This window comes from Carassius carassius, chromosome 34 (assembly GCF_963082965.1).
Source record: "Carassius carassius chromosome 34, fCarCar2.1, whole genome shotgun sequence".
NCBI lineage: Eukaryota > Metazoa > Chordata > Actinopteri > Cypriniformes > Cyprinidae > Carassius > Carassius carassius.
This window is the reverse complement of record NC_081788.1, coordinates 24,419,901-24,445,994: the sequence shown is the minus strand read 5'-3', so window position 1 is coordinate 24,445,994 and position 26,094 is coordinate 24,419,901. Positions and strand designations below refer to the sequence as shown.

The 26,094-nt window shown below is 39.5% G+C and overlaps 2 protein-coding genes across 7 annotated transcripts in view; both read right to left on the bottom strand.

Annotated features, from left to right (window-relative positions):
- LOC132114823 (disabled homolog 2-interacting protein-like) overlaps positions 1-778 on the bottom strand; it is a 99,812-nt gene extending 99,034 nt beyond the window's left edge. For 2 of the 3 annotated variants that reach the window (XM_059523167.1, XM_059523168.1), the window contains exon 1: positions 573-777. In XM_059523167.1, the coding sequence (XP_059379150.1) occupies positions 573-612 (40 nt within the window). In that variant the 5' untranslated portion in view covers positions 613-777. Of the gene's footprint in view, positions 1-572 lie in introns of all 3 variants that reach the window. The other variant, XM_059523169.1, reaches the window with a different exon arrangement.
- Positions 779-9,880: 9,102 nt separating this feature from the next.
- The window catches only part of phf19 (PHD finger protein 19), a 45,443-nt gene continuing 29,229 nt past the window's right edge, over positions 9,881-26,094 (bottom strand). For all 4 annotated transcript variants that reach the window (XM_059523164.1, XM_059523161.1, XM_059523162.1 and 1 more), the window contains 3 exons: positions 18,893-18,978; positions 16,217-16,312; positions 9,881-10,576 (listed from right to left, as the gene is read on the bottom strand). In XM_059523164.1, the coding sequence (XP_059379147.1) occupies positions 10,243-10,576; positions 16,217-16,312; positions 18,893-18,978 (516 nt within the window). In that variant the 3' untranslated portion in view covers positions 9,881-10,242. The remainder of the gene's footprint in view (positions 10,577-16,216; positions 16,313-18,892; positions 18,979-26,094) is intronic.

Sequence of the window (26,094 nt, the reverse complement as noted above, 5' to 3'; positions counted from 1 at the left end):
CAAAATTTTAATACACTTACAACTACCGTAACTGAATACATTTTTAATTGAAATGAATATAAAGTCAATTTTGGTTTGATTTCGATTCTAAAACCATTAACATACTGAAAATACTCGAATTCTTCTGGTACACACTAAAAGTTGATGAAGTAAATTTGTAAGGTGTAAGTAATGGTTTTCAGTGCTGTCAGACAGAATGTGAACCCTTGGCCTGTGGTAGATCAAATTTCAGGTAAGGTTTAATGCATGTCAAGGGTTCAGCCTGGCTTGAGAGGTAACAGTAGCAGTCTGAGTGAACACATCTGTTGATGTTACAGCGTTTTCATCTGTTCATGTCAACAGACATGTTCGAAACCCTTCCCTAAGGACTAAAGACACATTTTAGTGCGTAATTACACACATTTTGTATAGATCACAGTTGTTCTGTCATTGCAACAAAATAAGAACTCTGCAAACGCCCTGGCAGCCTGCTCTAATCTGTTTCACAGCCCCACATACATAAGCTCACATCACTGTCTGGCTCTCACCACTTCATGTGCTTTGTTAAAAGTGTATCCAAGTTCTCCTCTTACCATGGTGGCCGTCCAGCTCGAGTTTGTTGTCCAACTCCATAACTTCAAAGACAGACAAAATCAAACATGGTCTCAGTGCCAAGGGAGGGGAAGACAGCAACGGAGGGTACTCTCTCTCTCTGCCTCGTCACCCGTTTGCCAGAAGAGCGCTGCCTCCCATGCAGCCTGCCTACCTTCGCTCTGTTCTGGCTGAAGCATTGCATCTGGCAGATCTTAGCTGGGCTGAGCCACTTCTCTGGGCCCCACTCACTCCCACACGAGCACCAGAGCTCTTAAAGACACAGCGGGATTTTTCACTTGCTTTTCCCCTCTTTCTCTCTCTCTCTCTCTCTCTCTCTCCCCCTCTCTCTCTATGAGAGAATGTCTTTCTACCATCCTCTAGATATATTTTACAAGCAGAGGTATTTAAGAATCACTGAGATACTTTCATAATGTTTATGAATGTAATTATTTTTAGATTTATATATTTTAAAAATATATATTTTTTTATCATTATTATTTATTATTTGTAATTTTTATTATTTTTTTATGACTATAAAAAAGAATAATGCAATAATGCAACAAGTTAAACTAGATAAAAATTATAAATGTTGCCTCAACAACTAGCTCAAATAAAACAAGTTTAAAATAAGTTTTCCACATTTTATTTCACAATATAACAATGAGGTGAACATAGGGGAGTTAAATGTTATATATACATATGTTATATATATATATATATATATATATATATATATATATATATATATATATATATATATATATATATATCATTAATCAAGTTTAAGTGATTGAGCTAGACTAAAGCATATTTTCATAGATCTGGTTTATCTTTAAACATTAATAAATCAATTATATGAAGACAGGTATATTCATTTTTTTAATAACTGAGTTCTAAATCTACTGCAGAACAGGAATGGTTAAAAACAAATAGGTTTATATTTTTTTTTCATTTGAAAGAAAAAAGTGCTTAAATAAACTAGGCTTTGATCACACTACACATAATTCAGCTTAATTTACAAATCAAATTGTCCACATTTTGCTGTTTATCTATGTCTATTGTATAAAAGGGTATAGCTATTACTGTGGTAAGAGGGAACAAAAAAACAGGAAATATTAATTATGCTCAAATCCAACATACAACATCATACTTCACCAAAATGCTCACAACTCGTAAGGAAGCAGGCATTATTGTAATATTAACAAATGCACTGTATCCAAAACTGATCACTCATTCACTCAAGACCATTCAAAACACAGTTAATGCTACATATGAGAGCGGATGCCACAGCACTTAAAGACTTTACAGACTTAACATCCCGAAGGAGGAAAGAACCTGAAACTTGAAATCCAATCAAACTGCAACGCATTTCCAAAAATCCAATTTTAATTGGATTTCAAACCACATATGGATATCAAGTGTGTTTCTCTTTTACACTATGACAGATTAGGATGCTGATGATGCACAGGAGGGTGTGTGTGGGGTTTTAAATGTGTGTCTCAGCAGGGGGTGTGCAGAGTAAACATGCAGAGACATTTGCGGAGTCAGCAACAAGCTGCCAGTGTCTGACACATGCATCAAAACAGAGCTTAGCTGCACTGAACACGGCTCACGTGACAGAAGAATCTTAATGAGATCTGAAGAGCTGTCAATGTGTACCTATAATCATACACTAATACTGTTCAATAGTTGGAGATACTGTACGTACAATATTTTATTTTTTATTAATACTTTTATTCAACAAGGATGCATTAAATTGATCAAAAGTGATAGTAAAGACTTTTACATTGTTACAAATCATTTCTATTTCAAATAAACATTCTTTTGAATTTTGTATTAATATATATATATATATATATATATATATATATATATATAATACAATTTTTACTGTATTTTTGATCAAATAAATACCACCTTGAGACTTCTTTCAAAAACATTTAAAAAATCTTACCAACCCCAAACTTTTGAACGGTTAATGTGTCATTTACGTGACACTCTTACTTTTATTATTATTTTTTTCAAAGGTTAATTTACAATACTAATAAAAAGAAAAAAAGGAAAAGAAGAAAACAGACAGACAGACAGAACCACACTAGCCTATTTAATGCAAGAGTTCTCTTTAACCTTTTCACAAAACAAGTGTTAGGATAATGTGTCTCATCCCCAAATTCAATGGCATTGTGAAACAGAGTCCATATCATGCAATTTTAAACAATAGCTGTCCTGTAACACCATCATAATTATGCCTACCACTGCAAATAACTGGCTTGCTGCCTATCCGTGACAAATGGAAAACAGTCTACAGTGTGTTCCATCATGTTCTATTTCATGGGTCTGTCTACTGGTGTTACATCTGAACATAAACAAACGAAGTTTGCATCATTTAAAATCCACTAATATGAGTAAAAGAAATGTATTCTAATACATTACATAAAGAGTAGCTAAATGTTATTAACTTGCATAAGTTGTCCGTGCCTATGTCAAAATCACTCATTTAGAACAGTGTACTAAAACTCAGGATAAAGATTCCATTGCAAGGTTAGTGTAGATTAGCAGCAGCAATCAAGCGATTGTTTTTGTATTCCACTTTGTCAATGACACCTTTAAAGACTATTATCAGAGTTTATTACTCATCAAAGTGTTTCTTCACTGTCCAAAGGGGAAAAAAATGAACTGAACTAGGTGTATACAAGTATGCGCTCCAGAATCTACTCACTGGCATTTCTGTTTAGGGTGCTCTGTCTTTATGGAGCTGAACTCCCTCAGGAATGCTGGGGCTATGTCGCAGGAGCTCTCGTAACAGCAATGGACTGATCTGAGAACAGGCTACAGAAGTTCATAGAGTTTAGAGTGTTAGTGGGTAAGGCCTATAAGAAAGACTTCAGCATGCTAAAGAAAGCTCATTCTCTCTACTCTGACATGTTACTATGTACTTGTTGTCAGAGCACACATAGGCTGCTATATGATATACTGTTATAATGATTATAGGCTATTATAAATATTATACATCGCCTACGCAATATGCAACGCATATACACATGCATTAGCATACATGTGACAGTAGACCATGCAGAGCATCAGGGAGAGCATGGGGAGCTTTTAAAAGTTCCCAATGCTTCGGGAAAAGCTGCATTTTGAAAGAGTTTTGATTTGATTACCACGACAAACAACAAATCAATTGGTCATGTGCAGTCCTCGCCATCTCCTCATTAGACGCACCTTTAAGAAATGCATCTATACGGATTCTGATTATAATAAAAGAGTTTTTGTTTTCGATATGTTTTATTTCGTTAAATACTAATTCTATAGATATATTAATCAGTCTGTCTGTTATTCATGTATTCGCTGAGTTTCAGTTCATTTTTGTGAAGCACTCCTATTCAAGACCAGACGGCAAAAAGGGCATCATGTTTGTTTTCTTAATTTTATAAAAGCACTACGTTTTGTTGATAGTGAACAAAAATATTTATGATGAATTGGTGTTACCTTATGAGCAAAAATGATGGCGTATCCACAGAAAACATCTAAGTGATCACGCTGGCGCCTCCATGTCCTGCAAAGCGCACATTTTTATATGCTTGAACTGTTTTAGTATATCTATACATTTTACTTTAGGCAAGTCGTGATGATTTGAGAAGGCTAAATTGATCAAACATATATTATCAGCTTACTGTCTGCTGCTGGCCGCTTGGTCATTACTTTAAAAAACAAAAACTTATATTTAACGAACAAAAAAATGCTCCAACGTTTTTCGAAATTAACTTAATAAAAAAATATAATATCTTTGCCATTACATACAAAACTGAACTATTTTTAAAAACATGATATGTTATATATAATGAGTATATGTCCAGGAGAATTAGCTGACATTCTGCAACCAAGCAAAACTTGACCTGCCATTCCATTGGTTCTGAAAATGGCTGTCCACAAGATATCCAGTGTATTGATTAACCTTTCACGTCTGTAAAGCAGAAAAAAAGTATGAGAAATGAGAAAAGAAGAAGGATCAATTACAATCATGATAAGACCAAAGAGTGTGAGTCTAAGATGCTAAAAACAGAAGGTGACCCAGTGGTCATAAAGTCAGCTGGCATTCAGCTCTATGCAGGGTGCGATTTGTGAAAAAAAACAGAGGGGGGGGGGGGGGAGGGGTTGTTTTTAAACATTTGAATTCATAAAAATAAATAATGAGAACATGAACTAGATGACGTCATGTGCTAATTAGCATATTAATGACGTAAGTGCGTCGTATTGTATTGCCTCCCTATGCTCACATACTGCAATTAAATTTAGCCATTTCATTTAATTCTTAATAAATTGTTTTTATTACTATATTTTAATGTTTCTGTTGTCAGACAACGGAATGAATATTATAATGACTGAAACGCGGTCCTTTAAGACTACATAACCAGCTCTCAAACATTAATCTGCACTAATGAAATCAAATACACGATAAAGTCAGTGGTTGTGCTGTGACTGATGTCGGCTATACTTGCTTGTAAAATAGAGTTAGAACAGAATATCTTTATTATTTTTTTTTACTGCTCTCTGCGCTCGCTCGCAGATCCAGAGAGAGAGACCTCGAGCTCGAAAAGTCGCTAAATCTAGCGACAAAGTCGCCAAGTTAGCAACTCCACAACCCAGCGGTCCGGCTTCAACCGTCTCGCAAGTGTTGATAGGCTATTACTCGTGAGGTGTAACCAATCAGATAGCGCCGTGGGCGGGACATTGAGCAAGTCTGCAGAGAGGCTGCGCGGCAGCTATATTAGAGCCAGCCAAAGTAGCGCATTTTAAAATAAAATTGACTTTAAGCAAACCACGGATCCGTGATAAGTTTTGTGATCCGTCTCGCCACTAGTGTAGAAGCATTGATCACTTTGGGGGTGGGGGGGGGGGGTAAATTAATGGGATAAAAATAATTCAGCAGAAGCAGGGATACATTGACCAGAAAGGGGGAAATCCATAGACTGTATAAAAACATGGACGTAGTGTCCGTGACGTCACCCGTAGACTCCTGAAGTGTGTTTTTGAAGCCTAAAGTGTGTAGAGCGGGCCGTCGCCATCTTGGCAGCGCGTCACCGCGCGACTCTCCCGGAGAATCAAAAATGGGCAAAAGGGCGGGAGCTAGTTGCTGTAGCCACGCCCACCTAGCACGACGGCAGTGTCAGCAGCGGCAATCCACCTGTCACTCAAGTGGCTACGCCCTTAATTATGCAGAACTTTAAGTCTTAATATAATTTAAACGGATGAGTTATAAAAAAATTCACCCCCCTCACAGTTGTCATGAAGGGCAAAATTAGCTATTTAGACCAAAATCATTTTTTGAACCAGGCTGTAAACATGTTTTTACCTGCTGTAAAGTTGGGCATTTTAACATGGGGAGTCTATGGGACTGACTCCCTTTTGCAGCCAGTCGATGAATTGCAGTTTTAGTCACTTCCTTATTGGCCTCACGAGAGAGAGCGCGAGAGGTTGGCGCTCGGGGAAATCCCACGCATCCCCCCCGGCAAATCGCACCCTGGCTCTATGAATGGAATATTCTTTTGTATAAAAACACAAAGTTAATTGAATTACAGAGCCTTCAATTTAAGTAAATTTACTGAGTTTAAAATGAACATTTAAAGGTGCTCTAAGCGATGCCGGGAGTCGTAACTTCTTGTTGACGTTCAAATTGTTGTCAAACAAAACGGAGGCTAGCTAGACCCTCCCTCCTCCTCATCCGTGCACTGACCCCCCAAACCCCACCCACAAATCTTTCTTGTCGGTTATTGGCTGGAACAGTTTGTTATGTTTTGTGGTGCGGGTGAGCCCAGTTTGTTTTTCTTGTTGTTTGTGGAGCCTGTGGTGTCTAGAGAGACCCCGTTTTTTTTACAGTGTGTTCAGGGGACAAGCAGCTAGCGGATAGTGAGGAGATGTTTGCTGGATGTGACAAAAAATGTTTTGGCCTAAAATATGTGTGACATCACTTAGAGCACCTTTAAGAGACTGGTTGGTTGTAGTGCATCTTTGGGACTGTACACTGATCCCATGACATTTAGAATTGTTTATTTAATATGATAAGGAAAATTATTAAATCATTTTGCTGACTAAAGGGCAACACTGAGACGTATATTCCTCAGTTTCTTCCAAGTTAAACTGTGATTAAGCTATTAGTTAATCAAAAATGTCTGGCTGGGGCAAGTTGAAACATTTGTTCATATTTCCAGTTACGTGTGCACTTAATATTTTGCAGAAATGTACAACACTATTTGATATTTTACTTGTTGTGGTTGTTTAATGATTGTTCCACAATAATTTCACTGTCTACTTTTCTGAAAAGCATGTTTAATGGCCATAAAGTGCTTAAGACATGGCAAAAGCAAACAAATGTTATGCACTGTGTAACGTTAAATGTTTTTATATTGACTTGTAAGACATGTTTACATATAGGAATTACATTTTAAATATAAATGTATCCTAAGAAGCACTGCAGCAACATATGTGACATCTAGCCTCAGTCGCCCTTAGGTTATATATGGCAAACAAACGTGTTAATAAAAGTTGAACACATCTCGTTCGCCTCAAAAACAAATGGTGTACTTACCGGTGGCCCTCATCCAGCCCTGGTGCTGACAGCGGGTGATGTAGGCTGACATAGAGGTGAGACCACTTAACATGCCTGCCGTTTTCAACATGCAGCATTCCAGGACATATGCACACCTGATGGACGCCTCATAAAGATTAAACGTGCCATCAAAATGAACTTTTAAACGGAATGACGCTGGTTTGCGCGTGCAGAGTGTTGACTCCTTTTTATTAAATCACTAAAAGAGTGAAGGGAACAAAGGGTGTCATGTAAAACCTTAATTAAATTAACGCTTTAACCTCTCATGGCGAAGAGAGCACAAACAAAAAACTCTTATCTCTTAAAAAAATTACAAAAAACAACAACAACAACAAAAAACACGCACCTGACACACACACAATCGACAGTTGTTTTGAATTTGGCAGGTTCGTTCAGAATTCTGGAGAACAAGAAGTTACACAATGACTACATTAAAATACATATTGACAAAAATTAGGAGATTTTGCCCTAATTCACTTGTTTCATATTAAAAACATAAAGGTAAGGCCTGGCTCACGAATATTAATCGCTTAACGATAGGTTCGTTTAGTAGTCAGTCGTTAAAATTTCGCGCTTATCAGCTGGCTGATTTAACCATTGCGAAGGCTTGGCTCATGAATGTTAATTGAGGTGTACTGGAACGTCAGCCTCATATAGTTAAAATTCATACGTTAACCTTTTGCCACAAGATGTGCATAACCCCATGACCATTGCATTGACATACATCGGTTTATGCATTTATTAAAACATAATTGTTTGGAAATTAAAGATGATGGTCTTTGCAAGAAAAACTAAAGTAGTATTTTCTACACTTTTAAAACATATATACATTCTCTTCTCACTCATATGTGATGAAAGGTCCAGTTAATCATGGTTACTGTTTCCCGTTTACATTTATAGTTGTGTCTGTATTAATTGTGCAGAATAAATAATACCAACAAGCCTGTGAAAATGGTTGTACAGATACACGAGACACAATTATTGCTGACAAACTCTTTTAATGGTCTGAAACAGGAATGAATGAATAATGACAAATGCAAGTTTGCACATTTTGTTCCAAAAGACAAATACATGTTCATCATGTACGGCTTTGAGGGTGCTGTGTAGAAAATTTGCCAGAAAAGCATTCAAAACTCCTTAATTTTAATCTTATGATAAGGCAATAGGTTGTTTCTCTTCTAAACCTTGTTAAACTTGTAACCAAAATATATTCTCTTGAAATGTGAGCAAGTTGACATACAAAAATTTGAGAGCATGATCAGTACAACAATCTTTGTATTTTGTTGACAAAACCGTTGACTTTTAATTTCACAATGCTTTTCCTTTGGGGAAATATTATAAAAGTAAAAAGTAAATACTTGAAATATCTTTTATACATTTAAAAAAAAAAAAATAGGTCAATTTATCCAATAATAGCTTGCATAGCTGATAGAACATGTTAATAGTGCAATAATAAAATGGGGCTAATATTATATCCAATTATATACATTTAAATAATAAAGTATATTTATAATGTTTTGTACTATAAAACTAATTAAGTCAAATTATAGAACCTGCCAGCTTTAAAACTTCACATAACTTTCAATTTTCCAGTCAATTCAATCATCTGATAAGTGCATGTATCCACTTCCAGATCCATCTCAAATATAACATCGATCTTTGGAAATCATGTAAAAACATTGATTTGACATTAATATGTGGGCAAATGTTGAAAAAAGCCTATATTCTATTGCTAATTAAATGCAAATGATCACTTTCCACTTTCAGTTTCATTTTGCTTTTCCAAAGCAGGTACCGTTTATCCAATCTGACATGCCAGAGCATACAGAAGAATTTAAAATAGAAAAATACTTCTCAAAGCAGTATTTGTGTCACTTTGGTTATCTAATCACCCAGATCGAATTCAAAAATTATAGTTGAACAGGAAAGAACGAAAGTGCTAACATTTTAACATTGCTAAAACCCCCCCGCTGTACTGTTATCTAAGGTGAAAAAACAAGTGTGTGCAGATTGTTATATATTGCTTCTGCAAAAATACTTTAAAGGGATAATTCGCAGAAAAAAATGAAAATTTGCTGAAAATGTACTCAAGCTCAGGCCGTCAATCCAAAATGTAGACGATGTTTCTTCATCAGAACAGATTTGGAGAAATTTAGCATTGCATCACTTGCTCTGTGAATGGGTGCCACTGGAATGAGAGTCCAAACAGCAGATAAAACATCACAATTAATACAAGCAATCCACATGATTTCAGTCAATCAGTTAATGTCTTGTGAAGTGAAAAGCTGCAAGAAACAAATCCATCATTAAGGCATTTTAACTTTTAAACCGTCAAAAAATCCATTCCTGTTTGTCCTCTCACATCAAAATCCACCAACATACTGGTTTAGAACTATTTTTGCTTGTAAATGGAGCTTGATCTGTGCATATTTCTCTCCTGATTCAGACAGGACGGCTTCGTCACTAGAGAATGTAATATTATGGACTGCAATCATGTGGATTACTTATCAATTATTGTGATGTTTGTATCATCTGTTTGGACTCTTTGGAAGTGATGTGATGCTATATATCTCCAAATCTGTTCTGATATTGAAACAAACTCATCTACATCCTGGATGGCCTGAGGATGAGTACATTTTCAGCAAATGTTCATTTTTGGTTGAACATTAAACTCAAAACCTTTTTTGGGGCACATGAAACGGTTTGAATCCCAAAACTAAACTGAAATGACTTCATGTTGTATAATACTGTCCTGTATCTGCTACCTAATAATGACGTTACACTGTGTAAAATTAGTATATGTTACTAGACTGAATGTTTGTGATGTTTAAAGTGCCCTAAAAGGACACTGCAAATGACTTCACAAAAAAACACATTAATGTCCCACATGAGAGAAGACCAGAGAATCAGAAAAAAAAACACTATATGTGGTTTGTGGAAAACAAGAAAAACTCCGAAACTATGACTTTCAGAATAGCAACACAGAGAGTAACTATGGGGTGGGGTGGGGGGTGTCATCTTCCTTTGCAGACCACCTGTTCCACACCTCTGTTCTGTGATATTCAGTAAGGTGTAGTTCCTTCCCACTCCACCAAATACTGCACCTTGCCTTCAGGTGTGATCCTACGAGCCAGAACCTGATACTTCTCCCCGCAGGTGAGTCGACCGGCCGCCCCAAAATAGCTGGTGATGGAAGACTTGAGGTGAGACAGAGAGGAATCGTCCTCGCTGATGCTCTCAAAGGTGTGGCTGTCGATGCTGTTCTCCAACATGACGTTGCTCTCCTCTCCAGGCATGCTGATGGGGCTCAGCTCACGCTCCACCATCTCTCGTTTTGTGGCCAGCGCAGTGTAATTAGAGGAGGGCAACTTCCTCTTCCGACTGCCCACATTTTTCCTGTAAAAAAATTATAAGAAGCATAAAAACTCGCCTTTCACTCAAAATGTTCTTTTTATTTTTAAAATTATACATTTTCTGCTCAAGTAACCAGTTTGCAGAGGTGGGGGGAAATGATTTCTTCAAAAACAAATCAATATCCCAATCAAATTAAAATCAAGCCTGGCTAGGTTCATAATGGAAGACGTGCTTATTAATCAATTACTGTATACAGCTTGCCATCGTTTACAATTTTAAAAAGAACATATATCATAATTTAAGGAAAGTGAAGAAAAGATAAATAAATGCACAACTTTTCACTCATTTGTTCTGATGCTGAGAATTCAGCTTTGCTATCACAGGAATGAATTACATTTTAAAATCGGTTAAAATTGGTATAGTATTTCATAAATATTACTGTTTTTATTGTATTTTTGATCAAATGAAGGCTGCCTTGGTGAACTTTTAAAGACAATGTAATATCTTTCTGACCCAAAAAACGGAAAACTAAAGAAAACTAGAAACGGAAGCTTAAGATGTCCTGATATTCTAGCCATACACACAAATTGCTCTGTATACATTGTGCTGCAAATGTAAAAAAGAATACAATATTATGATAATTTATTTCATATTTCAGCTAAAAATGTGCACTACTCTGTGTTCTGCTTGAATAAAAAAATACTCAAAAGAATAAAAACAAAAAGATGTATTATTTGTTGCATTTTCCAGTGAATAAATATTAACACAAAAAGGGTGCAGTTGTATAGATGCACTAATACTGTCATCCACAAGATGTCCCTGTTTAACACTGAATTTTACTTCCTAGACATTCGCCATCCCTTTTCAGTTGCCTCTGTGGGCATTACGGCATTTTAAAGGTCATGCAGCAGACTTTTAGGTATTTTTTTCTCTCTCTCATGCTGCAAATCTTCTGGGAGTTTCCAATATGCATAAACCACATAATCAAGGTTCCTACACATGTTTCCCAATACATTTCCATGACTTTAACAATATTCATGACCTTTGTCTTTAACGGACCTCTCTGTCCCAGAGTTGCACGCACCCTGTCACTGTAAACTGACCTGTCAATCATCTTGTCACAGTTAACATCCTCCACATTTTAACTTCCCACCATATTAGAGAGAAAAGAAGTAGCACGTTGAACCAGCTGTGGATCTTTATGCGGAGATCTCTGCTCATATTTTTCGCATAATGAGGCATTTCAAAGTTAATAGCCAAACGGATGTTTATAAATGTTCAACATTGTTGTTGCAGATTAAATATAACACAGATAACATGAAATAAATATATTTTTAACCAGGTTAAATGTTTATTATTAGTAACTCTATCCCCTGTATCTAAACCTCTCTGCTTAACTGTCAGCCGCCATGTTTGTAGTTTTTAATGCTTTTTATTCATGTTTGTAGTTCGGAACCCGAATCTTTTGCTGAAGTGATTGTGGGTAATATTAGCCATTAGATGTGCATGGATCCACACTTCAAAAGTCGACCTGAAATAGTTGATAGTTCTGGGATACACTTTTCAACACACACTTATTCTACCCTCACAATATATTTAGATATTTGGATAGTATGAACACTGGGACACAGGGCTTGAATAGTACCTACTAGGCAAGTGACAGTTCTGTCAACTGTCCCAAAATGCGAGTGAAAGTCTTGTATCGCAGCATCTCTCATAGTGCAGATGAGATGTGCCAATGTGAAACCACTTGTAGAGACATAAGCGAGAAGACCCGGTACAGCTGAATCACTCACGCGATTTAATCTGACAGTCTGTGTGGATTTATTTGCTCATCTAACCTACAGTACATGCTATATTGAATAAATATGTGCAGGAATTTCCCTCATTTTAAACTCAAAAGCTGTGGGAATGAGTAAAACTATACAAACTATGCGATATATGCACAAACACGCAACAAAATACTGGACCTGATTAAACATAATTCTATTATACAGAGATTTTTTCAGGTTTTTTCATAACCGTGAAATCCCTTCATAATGACCACATATTTCTGCCCATAGGGCATGTGTAACATGGGAAATCACAGCAAGACATCAAAATCCAATGCCGAGAACCACCATTTCAGAAATCATTACAGCTGCTAAAATGGGATGTAGAACTAAACCGTATTAGTACATGAAAGCCATGCACGGAAAGCAGATATGTGTTTATGAAGTGTTTGATCTAGCCCACGACGAGGATGCACAGTAGGGGACAGGGATCTGTTGACCCTCACAACGTTTCCCGTCGAGAAAATCCAAGTTGTGTTTTATTTTCTTCCACCCTCTCTCCGCCTCTTTCCGAAGACCCCTAGGAACACTGCAAGAATACTAATGAGCATTCATATCCTAAAATAAATAAGACAAACTATGGGAAAGTAATCAACGGGTGAGTGGGGCCATTTGGCAGAGCATGTTCTGCGCACAGGCCTTGGCTTTCTTTGATTGTGGTTTCTCCAGGCCTAGCGCAGTGGGTGACAAAACAAAAACAAAAAACAGGAAAAGTATAAGGGATTACTAACTGTATGAGTATCTGGCCTGCGGGACATTAGGCATGACTACCAGGAATGTGATGAGCTTCTGAGGAAATGGCGACTTACAGCAATGACTCAACAAAGAGAACATGAGTTCTGCTCTACAGTGTCAGTGTAACACTCCTCAACGGAAATAAAGCTTTGTGAGCGAGACTAAAAGGAAAGGACAAGAGGGAAAAAAGGCTAGAGGAACAGAAGTTTTCAAAAGTAGTTCACACAGAAATGAAGGGTCGGTCATTATTTTCCCAGTCATTATTTTCAATCTCAAATAGATGCAAATGAGATTTCGGGGCTATGGCTATGACATGAGAGCGAGAAAATAACAGAATTTTAATTCTTCTGTGAATTATTTATTTAAAGGATGCACTGTGTGTGTCATTCAGTCAATCAGCATATACTTACATATGCATATATTAATTATTTACAGTTACATTTAGTCATTTCGCAGATTTACATTTACATTAGGAATGTTCATTTCGATTATTTTTCCTAACCGACAACCAACGCTCGTTTACCGATTATTAACCGTTAACAGACAATATTATTTTAAATTAGAATTTAATTAAATTAGAAAGGATTAGAAATTAGAAGTGTCTGTGACCCGTTAAAAATACTAACATTTGTTTCCCGGGAATTATTTTTACATGCGCAAAATGCAGCAAACAACAGGATTCACATGGTCTTCATATTACATCACGCACCTGCAGCGCTTATAACATTATAAGCTAGGCTATATATATATATATATAAAACAAATAAATAGGCCTATATGAGAAATACATTTTTACTTAATAAATTAAGAAAATGAACGAAAAACTGTGCAACAAGTAGCCTGGTATGCAGAGTTTCAGTTAATTTTTGAGGCGGCATCCTATTTTTCTTTAGGCTTATTTTAAGCATAAGGATTTGTTTCTATTGTGAATGAGCACAAATAAAGGCAAACTGTTTTCAATTCCGATTATCTTTTTAACTAAAAGGAGAATTCGTTTGGCTTGTCGTTTGTATTGCTATAGTTTGGATAGCTATATGTTTTGGAGTGAGGGGAACTAAAATAGCCTAGCTATGTTTACAGTGTTTATTATAATGCTTGTAAACATATCTCGCGTCGGCATTAGGCCTATTTCTGAATGCGTTTTTTTCTCTCTTTAAAAACACTTTTTTATATATATGCATAGCATAGACCTATTTTAACCATGCAACAAACCTTTTTTAAGATTTTGATAAATTCATGAAAATAAATAAATAAATAAATAAATAAATAGAAAAAAAAAACGTTTAAATGATTGTATTAATCGATCAAAATTCTTAACCGTCAGTTAACCGGTTAAAAAAACATCCCTAATTTACATTTAGTCATTAATTATTATACAATATATATTTATAATTGGAAACAATGTTAAACAAATATAAAAAAGTAAAATATTTTACATCCCGTTTTAAAACTCTAGTTAAAAAAGAAAATCTAATTTCTTTTTTATTAATGTAAAAATAGTTATTCAATATAAATATACAAATATGTGTGTGTAAAACATTTTTTTTTTGTGTGTGTGTGTGAATACTTTTATACAGCAATTACACATTAAAAACAGCACAACTGTTTTCAACATTGATTAATGAGGCCTGCTCAGGAAATTATATTGTATTGGATTTCTGTATGCTGATTCTGTATATTTCATAATTTTCCTTTTTGTTGTTTTTAATTACATAAATGCAACCTTGGTGAGCAAAGTGACTTCTTTCAAAAACAAACAAAATTTTTACAGACCCCACATTTTTTTTAATGGAAATTTACTTTCTTATATATATATAAATAACTTCCATTACTTTTTCAGTTTTATAATGTCTTAATATCCCTGCTAGGGTGTCCCTGAATGTCTATGTGAACCTTGTTTTTTTAAATAATCCATAATCTGACAGCATATTTCTCTGCGAGCTGTTATAGGCGGTTTACACACAACATCAGGTGGTGATGGACACCTGTTATTCCTTTTTAACTCGTGGGAAGCAAAGTGCAACCCCAGCAGGGGAGGCGAGAATCTACAGTGACAGTGGCGCTGCCAAATTGTCCCACTTCAGCAATATTGATTACGCTGCAGTGTAGCCGTGAAGAGGACACTTGTGAAAGGACAAGATGAAAAGCATAGAAGATACAGGCCTGGAATTTCAGCCAGTCATTTTAGCGACCGAGTCAAACTGACAATTGCTTGAGCTCATGTATATTAAAAAGCAAAGCGCTTTGAGGCACCCTGGTGGCCCGGTGGTTTAGTTGCAATCATTGATGCCACCACTTCAAATGTCATGACAAATTAGCTCCTAGCATCCCTCAGGCTCACATCGAATGTTGTAGTTGTTGTAGTTCAGGGTTAGGTACCAGCGGGTCACTGGATAATCCAGGGAAAATGTTCTGACTGAAAATATTACCTGGGTAGACCTCATATGTCACATGCATGGCTTTTACTTCACTTATTTAAACCACGCTGTTGCAAGGATCTATAAGAGTAGGAGTGATCCGCAACAGCCTGTGAAGGATTGCATCACACCAGCTTTTTGTGCTGCTGCTGCTGAATTTAGCTGTACTGTGAGCGAGAATTTCAATTTTCCAATTCAAATTTTTGAACCTAAAAGTGTGCATCAAAACATGCTAACACTGAACTGTGCAAATCTGTGATAATTATCCATTTATATAATGCTACCTGCATAAACATATTTTGTGCCACTGTTGCCAGATGGTTTTCTCATTAATGTTTTTAACATTAATATTTTATACATACAAAGACTGCAAACAGCGCAACTTCGCAATTAGTTACCTGGCTGACAACTGACTAAATCTCACGGGCAGGAAACTGTTACTGTGTTAGATTGTTAATGTTTTATGAAATGTAACTGGCTGCACATAGTGTAAGAATATGCTTTTAAATAAATACTTTCAAAAGTGTATTTTGTTGTACTACATGCATTGAAAAAAGCATTCAAAATAAGGGGTGGAAATCTTTCAGCACCCAGTGATTTGATTGCATTTTGATTCACAATCTTATTCCCAATTACTAACTGTTGTTTCCTGTTAAAGGTTAAGTAAAGTCTGCAGAACTGAAGAAAATAAAGTGTACCTGAAGTCATAGGAGACGCTGGTGGTGGCAGAACCAGAAGTACTGGCTGCATCGGTGGAGTCCTGGTCCATACTGAATGTCTGTCCTGAACTGGTGCTAACAATGAATAGAGAGAGAATTAATCAAGAGACAGAGATGAAGAAAGAAACGCATACAAATGAGTTCCATGACTCGAACCATCTAACAGTTACAGTCAACATGAAACACAGCTAGCAACCTGTTTTACTTCCATATTGGGGCATATTTTATAGCAAAAACAGAATTATTAAATGCGAAAAAAAAAAGGTGGAGCTTGATTTTATCTATCAGAAACCGTTTGAAACCACTGCTATTATTATTGTTCACTAAAACTAAAACTATTCAAAACTGTTTTTATTAAAAAAAAAAAAAAACATGATGAAGCTGATAAAATTAAATTTTAGAAATTCAGTAAAAACATAAATGAGATCAAAATTAAATTACAATATATAAAAAAATATTGCCCCGGCACATAACTAAAAAATAATACGTTTAAGATGAAGCATTTAAATAACTATAAATATAGTTGAAATTAAAATGAGTTAAAATAGATATACATTTTAAAAAAACTCTAGTAAAAATATAATATAAAAAATATAATATAAAAACACAAAAAAAAATACTAAAACTGAAAATATAAAAATAAAAGCTAATTTAAAATAATAAATAATATAATAGTATAAATATTACTAAAATAACACTGGTAGATTTTTTTTTTAAATCAACTGACAATTTTCAAATATTACAATAATTGAAGAAAAAGAAAGTTGTTTCAGTTTGACTTTGTTACTAATCTTATCATTCTCAATAAGTTTTATCTCAGCCATACTCAAGGGGCCAAAACAAAGGGCTACTGAAGAATACAAAAGAATACAGTTGAGACAATTGGCTTGCTATTCAATACAATATACAGCGCTGGGATTGTGACTATAACAGAGTTTATCACGACTCGCATTTAAAGTATGGCACTCATTAACTACAGTTCACGGCTTTGTGATGAAACCCAACGTGGCCTTTTTATTATTGGCCGAAACCAAGATTTTTATACTTTTATACTCTTAAACAATCCCTATCAGACAGCCGCTTTCGTCTTTGAAAGCTTTGTCTGCCCCAACACTGTTTCCAATTCTCTCATTATTCAGGCCTGTTTGAGATGATAACCTTTGCAGAAAAGTATAATTAAATCGCATCACCCACCGTGTTTATAAAAAAATATATTTTCTGTGGGGTGGGGTTGTGATTAGGGAAACAGTGAGAGGCCTTTCCGATATTTCAAAGGCAAATGGTGCCGTCTGTTGCCGAGAGAGAGACTGATGTAGGTAGACTGAATTTGATTGAGACCTCATTATGTACATTGATGGAAAGGCGACAATTAATTCCTGGCAGTTTTAGCACAGGTGAGGCGACTTTATCAAAAAATGAAAGGGCAGTTGTATCAAATGAGCCATCAAACGTGAAGAATGCGGATATCTGTATTATGTGCTTAATTGTTACGACGTGCCTCGGGTCCTAATGGATTATGAAGTCACTAAGAGGACAAGGGTGAACAATGAGCTTGTACCACAACATACATTGATCATGGATCATTGATACTATGGCTTTTCTCAACTCAATTTAAAATGCAAAACACTTGATAAACATGGATGACAAGGCTGATGAACTCACATCTAACCATCTAACTGTGATGGTTTCATTCGCATTAGAGATGCGTGGTATGACAATGGGATTACTCATTAAAAAAAACTAAAATTGAAAGCACAATCTTATCATCTTATAGTCTGTAGTACTGCTATTAGTTTGTGATCCAGTGTTTTTCCCTGTATCAGTGAATGCAGCAAACTCCATCTCTGCATGTGCTGTGAACACCAGCTAAGCATTATTTTCACATTTGCATAATATTAATAAAAAAAATTTATGGGACAGCTAACAGTATTCCACTAAATTCATAATTATATGTGTCTGGAAACCTGTTGTCACAGAAAGAGAAATTACCAGAATTTAACCAAAATTAAAGATTGAGGCTTCAAGTCTTGCAAGTAGAAAGAAGTAGAAGAAATTAAGAAAAGTAAAAAAAGTATTGTAATTTCTTCCTACTGTAGAGTATTATGAATTGAAAACAAATTTCATCAACATTTATTTTACAGTGCAGCTGTATTGAAATAGTAATATTATCTGCCTCATTAATAATATTTGGTGAATGTAATGTAGACTGAGACATTATATCACAACTAAAAAGAGGTCTGCATAAACTGTAAAGTCCAGGTACAAGTCAATGCAAAGATATTATACACTGTTCATTTTGGAGACTGAACATGGGTTGGAGCTTTTTAATTTTAAACTCCTAAAGTGCACCAGACTAATGAATTTAATTTTAAAATGAACAACATTTTACCCCCTAGACGCGAACACTGTGGGAAACACTGTAAATAAATAATATAAATATTTGATACATATACTGTAAATATACTGTGACTACATATCTGTTGAATTCTATATCAACATGCTATTTATTTCTATATTCATTTCATAACAGTGCCATGTCCTAATACAACCAATAAAGCTAAAGCTAAAAAATAAACAAATAAAATAGTTACAATTTTGCCTTTGGACTTTTTTGCAAAAAACACCTTTGTGTTGAGTCAATAAAGTTCAATTCACCTCTTCAAACTCTGCAGCTCGTCCAGCGTGAAGTCGAATATGTTGGCCATGTGATGATTGGTGCTCCAGGTAGAGGTGAGGTCATTCTGCGATGATGGCACAAACAAAGCATGAAATTCAATGTTAAATTCATTATACTGCATGGTCTGATTGTCAGTGGGATGATGACGATAATCAAAGCTTTGATTGTGACGATCAGAGCCATCATGGTTGTTATAGTCAATCTAATGCCGCCTTTGAAATTGCTCATGGCATTATTAGCCGTGCTGCCTGGAGTGTCAAGGATGTACAGTTCAAATAAAGCATGTCTGGGGACTGGAGACCTCTCAGAAGGATTTGTCTGTTAAATGCTTCAGAGGATGAATGTAATCCATTTTAAAGAATGAAGTAGAGTTGGGAAGTAACAAACTAAAAGTAGAGACGTAACCCAACTAGATTTTGTCAGAAGCATGACTACTCTTTGTTAGTAGCTTGTAGTGCAGCTGATTTATTGTGCTAAAGGCTAGCTTGACTGAAGTTCAGCTGCTTGAAATCATGAACAGCTTGTAGATTGGCTTTCAAAGTAGCTTCACCAATGGTGCAAGAAAAAAGGTGAGGGAGAGAGAGTGAGAGAGCAAAGGCGAGAAAGAGACAAAACAACACACAAGAAGCGAGTGAGAAATGCAAGGTCTGCAATGTCAGCAGGCGTCAAGAAATAAAAAGAAGATCACCACGGGGTGCAAAGAGATGCTAGAGAGAGATGAAGAAGAGAGGCAGGAGAAGATATCGAAGAGTAAACTTCACACAGGTCATATTTAAATCGGCCGTACATAAGCAACCGTGTGAAAAATCTTTGAAATAAACGACGAAAGAAGCAAATAGTAATTCCCTCTGCTGCATGAAAGCAAACAATTGAGGGATTCAATAAACTCTAAGAAGTGCTAGAACACAAAAGCTCAGTAAGAACAGCTAAGATTTGTAATGACAGGTCAAACATAGTTTCAGTAGTCGAACACTTCACCTCTTCATGAATCTGATTTCAAGAAGAGGACTGAACAAACTGAATTATTTAGTGTGTGTATGTGTGTGTGTGTGTGTGGTTTAGTGATAGATGAACATATCAGGTTTCCCACCTGGGGTTTGTGAGTAAATCATAAACATGTAAAATTACAATAAATAATTTGAAAATAAAAGTAAAGCACTTACTATTAAAGTTATTTTATTAGTTTACCCGCATGTCAGACGACCATTAACCCACACCAGAGAACCATGAAAATCTAAGAAGGTACTTCAATAGATGTTTAAGGTCAAATGGTTTCGGCTGACAAAGAGTGTGGCAACCACCCTGAACTAGGCCAATTAAACATCCGATATGTAACCATGTTAAAAGTACTAACATTCTCTGGTAACTGTACCCAACTGGCCAATTAAACAAAGTGTCTGAAAGCCTTGTGAAAGGATAGCAAATACTTCCTGTTTATAAATATTTAAAGCAAAATTAGGCTTCATTAAATAAAGAAGCTTTGAGCATGTCTTATTTGCTGTTATTAAGAAGTCTCTAATGCTCACCAAGTCTGCACTTATTTGATCAAATTGTGATATTATGAATTTATTTATTCCTGTGATGGCAAAGCTGAATTTTTTAGTAGCCATTAATTCAGAGTCAAATAATCATTCAGAAATTCTGATTTCAAGTTCTTATTATTATCAATGTTTAAAACAGTATAATATACTTAATATTTTTTGGGTGAAAACTGTGAAACATATTTCAGGATTCTTTGATGAAGAACAACATTTATTTAAAATATAAGCTCTATAATATTATAACATCTTTACTGTCACTTTTGATTTCTTAAAAAAATAAAAAATAATAAAATATTGCAAGGGGTTGTATGTGCATATAAAATCCCTCTAATTTGAGTACCTCAGTCAAATGACCACTGATAAATACACTCATATAGTATTTAAAAATAGTGTTGAATAATTTGATAACTCTATAGATCAGTACAGCTAGTAACATCTCTTTTTTTCTTTGAAACGTAATGTAAACTGGCCTATTTTGAATCTGAAATATAAAACTGATTACTCCTTAACTTAATGCTAGTTGGCTAGTTCTTAAGACACTGTTTTTAATTTTTATTATTGTACAGTCTTAGAAACCATAATAACAGAACCCAGTTCTCTTACGAGAGCTCTCTCGTACTGCGTCTTAGCTAAGACGCTACGGGAAAAGTCTCTTTTCACGAAATACTGAAGCAAAAAATTATCCTTCATTTTGTATTTTTGTAAAGCGCATTTGCAGCAGTACACAGCCATAGGCGAGACGGCTCGTTCGCTCATTGGCTTGTTCTGCGACAACTGCACAGCCTATCGAGCGCGGGCTGATGCAACATCAGACCAATAAGGGCGCTTCGCGCCCTTCTTGCCACTTCCCGCCGAAACGGGTGTGGCCCAACCTATAAAAGGAGCTCGAAAAGGCTGACTCAGCTGATTTTTCATCTCTTCAGCGAAGCTCACGCATCGTCGTCCAGCAAGCGCCGTCTGAGAAAGCACATCAGCAGGACGAGCCATTCTGAAGCTGCTGGCATCGCCACCTTCCACTGCCGTTCCTGTTGCGCTATCCGGCGCCTATATCCTTTCAATTCTGTTATATCCAAGCTGTTCTTTATGTGTGTGTGTGTGTTCGCCCTGCGACACAAACTCGTAATAAGGGCTCGCGTCTTTTTTAAGTTGCCTTCCTGCGGCTCGTCAGAGCCCCACTCAGCGAGGGAGACCGGTACGTCATCTGTGTCTCCTGCCTGGGTGAAGATCATGCAGCGCTCGAGCTCGCTGACGGTGGATGCCCCCACTGCAAGCTGTTGCCATGGTGACTCTGAGGACTCGCCTGGCCTTTTTCTCTGAGCCTGCATTCTCCGCTGCGCTGAGGCGCCGTAAAAGCATCGCTTCCAGCGGATTCCGGAACCGTCTTCAGCTCAACCGAGTTCGCCGGTTCGCCCTGCTTCACCGGCCCCCCTGCATCGCTTCCCGGTGGGCAGCGCCCGCTGTCTGCTGGCGCGTCGTCCGAGGAAGTCGATCTCAGGGCCGCGTCGGGGGAAGAGGACACGCGCTCTCTGCTAGCTTCGGGCAGTGAGGGCTGGGCGAGCTCCGAGGATCTCGCGCCTTCTGCTCAGAAGCCCAGCAGACGAGCTGACATCGAGAAGGAGCCGGGGCGAATGCTCGTGTTGGCCGCGATGAGTCTCGGCCGCGAGTGGTTTGCGCCAGCGCCCCCCCTCTCGTTCCCGGCTGGATGGTATTTCCCTTTCAGATGAGAGTACTTCTCAAAGCCCGCCTCATTTCTTCCTGAGCTTCACGAAGAGGTGGCGAAGGCTTGGATGGCTCCATATTCAGCGCGAACTCGTTCATCTGTCTAACTAGCATTCTCCACACTGATGATGCTAAAAACAGGAACTACCACTCACTTCCGCCGGTGGAACAGGCGATAGCGACGCACCTTTGTCCGCCCTCTGCTGGACGGCGGCAAAAGCGGTGTTGCCATCTAAAGCCTGCTGTGTGACGCTGCGTCGGCACTACTATCGATGGCTGCTTCATCGAAGCGCAGGTGTACGAGTTCCGCTGTGGCAGAGCTCTCACCCAAGCGCGCCGCTGTTTCAGTTCCAGGAATTGTGACTGTCTCAGCGTTTTCTGCAATGCGCAAGCCTGCACAGTTGCCCGCTTGCCTGCACACAAAAGCCGTTATCACAACAGCTTCAGCAACGCAGCTCGAGACCCCCGTTCTCACTCTACCGGCTGTCGCCCCGCGCCACGGGGACCGCGGCAGAGGATTACGGTGAGGCCGGGAGCCCCGAAGCCATCCTAGGAAAGCCATCTATGCATGCTGCATGATGCTGCGTCGGCACTACACACGATGGCTGCTTCATCGAAGCGCCGGTGTACGAGTTCCGCTGTGGCCGGGCTCTCACCTAAGCGCGCCGCTGTTTCAGTTCCAGAGATTGTGACTGTTTCAGCGTTTTTTGCAATGCGCAAGCCTGTACGGTTGCCCGCTTGCCTGCACACAAAAACCGTTATCACGGCTACCCAGATATTTCCCGAAAAAGGTGTAATTTCCGGTGTCCCGGCCACGGCCGATGGTGCTATAAATGTAGTGACGATGCCCACTGCTCAGTGCCCATCTCCACATATAAGCACAGCCCTTCACACAGGGCTCGCGCCCATAAAAGCGACTCAAGTCGATCACGCGCACTACATAGTAGACGTGCCCACTCCTCAGTGCCCACAATCACTATGTCACACGCGTCATGTGGTTTCTGTAAAAACGAAACCCGTGCACGTTCGTCCGGCCACGGCCGATGGGGCTATAAATGTAGTGACGATGCCCACTCCTCAGTGCCCATCTCCACATGTAAGCACAGCCCTGCACACAGGGCCTGCGCCCATAAAAGCGACTCAAGTCGATCGCGCACACTGCATAGTAAGCGTGCCCACCCCTCAGTGCCCACAATTACTATGTCACACGCGTCATGTGGTTTCTGTAAAAAACAAAACCCGTGCACGCTCGTCCGGCCACGGCAGATGGTGCTATAAATGCAGTGACGATGCCCACTCCTCAGTGCCCATCTCCACATGTAAGCACAGCCCTGCACACAGGGCTCGCGCACATAAGATCGACACAGATCGGTCGAGCGCGCCGCATAGTAAACGTGCCCACTCCCCAGTGCCCACATACACTATGTCACATACGGCGCGTGGCTTCTGTAAAAACGAGGCCCGTGCATGTACGCTGTTACTCGCAGACATATCGAGTCCCACGGGACCTGCTCAGCCTTCCCCCAGTCGGTTAAGCGCCGGGACGGGGTCGAGGAGGAGCGATCTGCTTGCTGTAATCAGCGCGCTCCCCGCCTCAAATGCGCAGCACATCCGAGCGCCGCCGTTGCCCGGTCAACAGAGCGCGCTTCGCATCCAGCCCTTAGCCATTCATGCAGATGCATGGTCAGCGCTTCCAGGGGTTTCGGATTGGGTGCTAGGCATTATAAAGAGAGGCTACTCGCTACAGTTTTTTTTTTTTTTTCAGCGCGCGTCGAAACTACGGTCAAAACAGAAGTAGCACACATACTTCGGGCCGAAATATCAAAACTGTTGAGCAAAGGGGCTGTAGAGACTGTGTCTCAAGCTCAAAGCGAGGGGGGGGCTGTACAGCAGATACTTTCTGGTGCCCAAGAGAGACGGGGGTCTCAGGCCCATACTGGATCTAAGACAGCTGAACAAGGCATTAATGAAACGCAGTTTCAAAATGCTTACAACCAGGAAACTCCTCGCGCAGATTCGCAGAGGGGACTGGTTCATGTCAATAGATCTGAGGGACGAGTATTTTCAAATACAGATAGCGTCAATCCACAGGCGATATTTGAGATTCGCCTTCGAGGGCCAGGCATACCAGTTTACAGTCCTCCGTGGCTCCTCGTACGTTTACGAGGTGCATGGATGCAGCGCTCGCTCCTCTCAGACTCAGAGACATACGAGTGCTGAATTATTTGGACGACTGGCTGGTTCTGGCCCGATCACGAGCGGAGCTCGTGGACCACAGGGCCGTTTTACTCGATCACCTCGAGAAGCTCGGCCTCAGTGTCAATTGGGCGAAGAGTTCGCTGAACCCCAGTCAGACGATCCTGTTTCTGGGTATAGTTCTGAACTCGTGTTCCATGACGGCGCGGCTGTCACCACAGCGCGCGATGGGCATTCAGCGCGCAGCGAGTTCTTTCCACTGAGGCGCGACCGTGTCGCTCAAACACTGTCAAAAGATGCTGGGTCTCATGGCCTCAGCATCTCCGGTTCTGCGGCTGGGCCTGCTCCGCATGCGCCCCCTGCAGTTCTGGCTGAAGGCTCGGGTGCCGCGCAGAGCGTGGGCGTCTGGCCGGCTGCATTTCAAGGTTGATCAGAGCTGTGTTGCGGCTCTAGCACCTTGGACAGCGAACGGCTGGTACCGATCAGGTGTAAGCCTGGGGACTTCCCCGAGTGTGAAAATGGTGTCGACAGACGCCTCCACTTCGGGATGGGGAGCGCTGCTCGAAGGCAGACCGTCCTTTGGCCTATGGTCAGAACGGGAAAAGCTCCATCATATCAACTGCCTGGAAATGCTGGATGCTCAAGGATCACCACGTCGTAGTCCGTTCGGACAACATGTCCGTGGTGTCCTACATAAATCGCCAGGGCGGTCTCGGGTCCCGAAACCTGTGCAGGCTGACGGAACGCCTCCTGGTTTGGGCTCAGCGCAACGTGCGCTCGCTGAGAGCAGTGCATGTGCCTGGACTGCAGAATCTGGGTCCAGACAGGCTGTCCAGAGACAATGTTCCTACGGGCGAATGGTCTCTACACCCGCAAACAGTCCGGCTGTTGTGGGAGAGATTTGGCATGGCGGAGGTGGACCTCTTTGCGTCCCACGAAAATGCTCACTGCCCCGCGTTCTTTTCCAAGAACGAAAGCGCGCTGTCACGGAGATGGCCGTGCTGCCCGCTTTATGCGTTCCCTCCCGTCTCCCTCCTTCCGCAGGTGATAGAACGGGTGAGAGAAACGAGATGTTCAATACTGCTTGTAGCACCTCTTTGGAAGAACCAACCATGGTTCCCAGATTTGATGCGGTTAGCAGATGTCGCCCCGTGGCCGGTACCGTTGAGGAGGGACCTCCTCTCGCAGGCCAGGGGCTCGATTTGGCACCCTCAACCGGAGTTGTGGTCCCTCCATGTGTGGGCGCTCAACGGTTACCCGCTGATCTCGCAGTGGGAGTGCTAAATACCATCACTCAGGCTAGAGCTCCGTCGACACGACGTCTGTATGCCTCGAAGTGGTCGGTGTTCTCCAGCTGGTGCACAGCTCGAGGTTATTCACCCCTTAGTTGTGAGGTGACGGAGGTCCTCTCCTTCCTTCAGGAGCTGTTGGATAAGGGCAGAGCCCCATCCACGCTCAAAGTTTATGTGGCTGCCATCGCGGCGTTTTCTGAAATGGCGTCCGGTCAGTCAATAGGAAGGAATGATTTAGTCATCCGGTTCCTCAGAGGAGCTAGGAGGCTGAATCCTCCCAGACCTCCGTCAGTCCCTATGTGGGACCTCGCGGCGGTTTTGGAGGCCTTGAAGGGTCCCCCTTTTGAGCCTATCCAATCGGTTAGCCTTCAGCATCTGTCGTTCAAGACAGTATTCTTGTTGGCTCTCGCTTCTGTGAAGCATGTGGGTGAT